This window comes from Saccostrea cucullata, unplaced genomic scaffold (assembly GCF_032062105.1).
Source record: "Saccostrea cucullata isolate Sc308-1 unplaced genomic scaffold, CSIRO_AGI_Scuc_v1 ctg1755, whole genome shotgun sequence".
NCBI classification, from domain to species: Eukaryota; Metazoa; Mollusca; class Bivalvia; order Ostreida; family Ostreidae; genus Saccostrea; species Saccostrea cuccullata.
Genome location: NW_026920756.1, coordinates 125,072 through 130,536, shown reverse-complemented (window position 1 = coordinate 130,536; position 5,465 = coordinate 125,072). Strand labels below are relative to the sequence as shown.

The following is a 5,465-nucleotide window of genomic DNA, read 5'->3' as shown; positions in this document are numbered from 1 at the left end:
GGTATATTATTTTTGTCATAACCAAGAAGTCAGGTAATGAAAGTCTTTGGATTTACTCAATTATTTTCAGAAAATATTGTATACGAGAATAGTTATTGCAATTGTAAGTTCAACGATGTACTGTAGACAAGCTAAAAGTTGAATCATTTTAAATTTTCAAACCCCAAGGCAGTTTTATTTTCATATTTGTACACTATTTAATATGCATTTGGCCCTTCATATATACAAGCTGTTTTAGCATTCCCTTTCATTTTTTTCAGTACTCCTATCAAGACACTTTTAACAAAGCAGAGGTGAAATGATGTTTTGATTAAAGAAATTAAATGGTTTATTATTCATTCCTACTAGTAAGTTAAAACACCTTTTAAAACAGAAAAAAAAAAACAAAATCTAATTATTTTTTGACATGTGCCAGTAATAAGTTTTTTGAACTGTAATTGAAAATAAGGCCAATGTTTTTCTATTTGTTGATTAGTACTAAAATATTGAAAGGTAAAACGAACGGTTTCCTTTTTTCTGTACCTACATAGACAAATCGACGTTACGGAGATTTTAGATACGCAGTGTAGCATTGATGTGAAATTTGTTTGTGCAGTAACTATGGACACACAGTTGTGAATAGTTTTATTAAAGGGAGGGAAGTTAACGTATTGATCATATATTGAATTTCAAGTGATCGTGTTTCTCCCTTGAAGTGACTGACTTCAATTAATCATATAAGTACGTTTTCATGTGATATCCTTTGACAAAAGTATAACCATTGAAAATATTTTCATCAAGATGTTTAATCATAATATGCGAAAAACATGTGTAATACAAGTATTTATGCAACGACTTTGCAACGATAAGAAAAATTACATGTACTTGATATTATTATAGGTGGAATCATATGACAAGGATTGCTCAAATCATTTGAAAAAATTTAATTGTAGAACAAAAAAAAAATACAATCTATATTTTCTAAGTTCTAACTCTTTGACATCTCTATATATTTCATTCTACGTAAGCTTACGTGTCATATATCCGTCTAGGTGTTTAAATAAGTGTATTCATAAGACCACTTTTAAATCTTTTGTGTTCAACAAGTGTCTGCTTATGTTTATGTAACCTTTACATAATTACTTGCTTTTGTGTTTCTTTCTTCATTGCCATATCCTTATTTAAGAATGCAGCTTAAAAAGAACAATTCACTTGCATAATTCTTATTATACTTTAACCTCCTTCAGTTGTAATTAGTTTATTTTGCTTTTAAAACTTTAAGTGCTTTCAAGCGTTATATTGTTAACTAAGTATGATTTTCGGAAAAACGTCCATAGATTAAAACTTAATCACAACACATAAATAAAACGTTTTATCACCGAGAGAGGCATAATATTTTCTTCTTCCAGTCATTTGCCGTCTTAAAACAAAGGATGAAGCTTCTCATTCTTTTCACGATTTTAATTACGATATACAAGACGAAGTCAGCTTCCTTGCTAACTGGTTTTTACGATCAGAACTCAACAAATTTAATTGAGGACAAACAGGCAATTAAGGAGATCGATGTTCTCAGGCAGATCATCAATCAGGAGACCATCATTCGTTTGACCTTGGTCAAGGAGGTCAAGGCCATGGCGAACGACATGAATTCTCTGAAGCGGAGCATGGCGTCCATGGAAACAACAGTGGCATCCCTCAAGGAAAACAGTACCAATATTTATCAGGAACTAAACAAAAGTAAATCACAAACCATTGAAAAAGGTAAATCTCTCTCTCTCTCTCTCTCTCTCTCTCTCTCTCTCTCTCTGCATTATACAAATCATATAATCATTATGTGCATGTTTCGTAGGTAGTCATTAAATTTGATAAACTCCACAATTTAAGAAAATGCGTTACAGTAGATTGAAGACTTAAACGACCTTTTAATGAACTATTGAAAATTGTACAAAATGTAAACTTCATCGCACGGATATCAAGAATATTATGATAACTTTTTGTATTTAAAACTGACAATTAAATCATCTAAGCATAATTTAAACTTATTTTTACATACATTTTTCTGAATACAAGATTTTTATTGAGATGTTAAAATTTGACACTAAAATGATAAGAATAAAAATGCTAATTATATGTACAACAATTTCACTTAATTCATATACCCCTTCTATGTATTTAAACAATGACAATCAACATCTTTTTTAGATGACATAAGATCATGCGAAAAAGAATGGGTCAATTACCAAGGAGATTGCTATTATTTTTCAACATCCACAGCTTCTTTTCTAGATGCTATGGTAAGACAAAGAAATTACATTCTTATCGTTCCTTAAATAAAACAGTTCAGTTTAAAACATTTTTTTCTCTCCTCTCAGAAGAAACCTATGATAAGACTTTGATTATAGATTTACCCGAAACCTCTATTTTCAACGAATATTTTGTAGAATTTAACTAGCAAACCTTCTTTAATGTTTCTTAATGTCAAAATTGGCTTAGATAATCAAGCTACTTTATATTTCAGTAAAAGAGTCTCAAAACATTCTGTATAACTCAAAACAAACCTGAATTCCCCAAAAAACTTTTCATTTTTTTCATTTATTTTATCATTATTAGCATAATCTTAATATATTTGTACTAAATACATACCATACACTATACCAGTATTTATATTTTTTCTTTAAGGGAGCGTGTCACCGATTTGATGCAGAAATGATACTTCTTCAAAATGCAGAAGAAGAAAAATGGCTTGATCTTCAGTTCAGGATAAGAGGTACAATTTAACGCCTGTAAACTATATTGGATCAAACTCGCTTCCCTTTTTATACTAACGAATTTTTAATGTTTAACTCATAATAATTATCCTGATTTTGCTAGATATATAAATTTTTTTTTTAGACATTTAAAACAAAAATTGTATTGAAAAAACAAAAATCATGCAAAATGCTAATCTTAATTTTCGAAATAAGAAGTTTTGGTTATAATTCTATAGGTTATCCAGCAAATAGACAGGTATGGCTCGGGGCGAGCGATGTTCAGCATGAAGGAAGGTTTTTATCTGTTTCTAATGCAGAGGGACTGCGTTATAGTCATTGGGTAAGAGGACAACCAGATAACTTAGGTGGAAGAGAGCACTGTGCCACGTACTGGATACAAAATAAGGGAATGAACGATGCGCCTTGCAACAATAAATATAACTATGTCTGCAAAACAAATGTTTTAAAGAAAATGTTAGCCCTGTCAACCTCAAAGAGGAATACGTAATATCCCAGTCTTTGTAGGTATTGTAATATGTGCATTGTTTTATTGTATAAACAGTTTGTAGAGTAAGCTCGACATTAAATCTAAGTACACTATCTAGGGGATATACATGTATTATACCATACTTTGATTTTATATATTTACATTTGTGCATGCTTTCTCTTATATAAAACTGTTTAAGCAAGGTGTTTTCAACTCGTTGTAAAAGTAGATTGTTCAAGTGTTCTTTATTTCTTTGTCCATTTTTATAAAGCCCCGTGGGGATCCGGGTTTGAATAGGTCCTCCGTACCCCCTTGCTTGTCGTAAAAGGCGACTAAATGGGGCAGTCCTTCGGATGAGACTGTATAAACCGAGGCCCCGTGTCACAGCAGGTATGGCACTATAGAGATCCCTCCCTGCCCATAGGCCATAAGTGCCGAGCATAGACATAAATTTGCAGCCCTTCACCGGCAATGGTGACGTCTCCATATCAGTGAAATATTCTGGAGAGAGACGTTAAACAGTACACAATCAATCAATCATTTTTATAAATGATTGACTCTATTTCACAGTGTCTTCATAAGTAGTTGACGGGCTTTGTGGGTTTTCATCACATGATCAATTCGTGTAGAGATCCAAATAAAAATTTTAAAATGATACATGTATATATTTCTTGATTACTATTTTTACACATAGTCACTTCACTTGTCATCATGATATCACCTCGGTAAAACATGACGCATAAGCAGCATTTTATGTGCAGTGAGAGGCGAATCAAATATTTTTTTAAGTGATATTATTTCTAGTAGTTGTATAGTGGTTTATAGGTCTTAGATAGACCATTAATATCAATATGTAACATTTAATTACAGTAAAAATTTAATTGTCAAAGGGAGCTATTAAATTGAGTAGTCCACACATCGTTTATTTTGAGCCCCGTTACTTCATATTTGAACATGTCTTAGAAACCTTTTAAATATACCGAGGTGGACTTTTTTTCTTAATATTTCAAAATATGAACAGCGTAAAATACATTACTATCATTCACTGATTTGAAATGTGATATTTAAATTAACTTTATTTTAGGTTACTAGACCAAAGAAAATTTTAACCTATTCATTTTTTGAGGGGGGTGCCATCAATTTAATTTCTATTAATTGAAAATGGACATAAATTCTTCCATTTATTGATTAATTGATAGATTGATTAAATGTTGTTTAATGTTTCTCTCGAGATTTTTTTTACTCATATGGAGACACCACCACTTGCCGGTGGAGAGCTGCAATGTTGGTCCAGCTCTTGGCACTCAGGGCCATTGAGCAGGGAGAGGTCTTTTTAGTTCCAGCACCTACTGCGATTCGGGACCTTGGTTTCTACGGTCTCATTCGAAGGGCCAGTCTCAAAGACTCAGCGTGGAATTCGAACCGGCGACGTACGGAACATCTCCTTACTTTCTGACTATATCGCAGACGTTTTAACTACTGCGCCATGTGGGCGACTTGATTAATTGTAAACACATCTGGAGGTAAAGAGAACAAGTATATGTTTAAGCACAAGGCGGTAATGACTAGTCCGCAAGGGATGCTCACTCTTTTATGGCACCTGATCCCTTCTCTGACATGTTGGAGGTCCGTGATTTTGATTATTCTTCTTACTGGACTTCTGAACACGATCTCTCTTCGTAATCTCCACATAATTTGTTTTCGATATTTCTGTATCTATATACACATCTTAACGTAACTGAGAAGTTAGCTTTGCAATATAGTATTTCATTGTGAGTTGTTTGCACAGCAACAACGTACGAGCAAACAGTTTGGAAGAATTAAAGCAAAGGGATAAAAGAGTTTGTATTGATCGTGGGTTGAATTTCAAGTTCAAGGAGCGAACCCCGGGTTAGCTCTCTGGGTCCGCTTCGGGTTTGCTCCGGTTCCGCTAAGGCTGACTCCGAGCGGACCCCGAGCGAACCCGAAGCGGACCCAGACCGGACACAGAGACTGAACCCAAAATGCATTAGTAGTCCCAGAAAGCGAACACGCGTTCGGTATTTCTTTCATGAGCTGTCAATCAGGATTAGCGATTAACCAATCAGCGCGTCGACCAATCAAAATAGTATATTTATCTGCTGATTGGGATAAAAGACCGAATGTGTGATGTTAATCGATATAAATCCAAACATTGTAACATACAAGGAAAGCGTGAATGAACAGTATAAATCTATTATGACTGTAAAATACTATTTTATATTTATTTA

The 5,465-nt window shown here is 33.4% G+C and overlaps 1 protein-coding gene across 1 annotated transcript; it reads left to right on the top strand.

Moving 5' to 3' along the window:
• Positions 1–1,352: 1,352 nt before the first annotated feature.
• LOC134256958 (CD209 antigen-like protein C) lies at positions 1,353–3,422 on the top strand. The gene is made up of 4 exons (XM_062739633.1): positions 1,353–1,740; positions 2,182–2,273; positions 2,659–2,746; positions 2,966–3,422. The coding sequence occupies exons 1-4, from the start codon at positions 1,413–1,415 to the stop codon at positions 3,235–3,237; spliced, it is 780 nt and encodes a 259-aa protein (XP_062595617.1). The 5' UTR covers positions 1,353–1,412; the 3' UTR covers positions 3,238–3,422.
• The last annotated feature ends 2,043 nt before the right edge of the window (positions 3,423–5,465 follow it).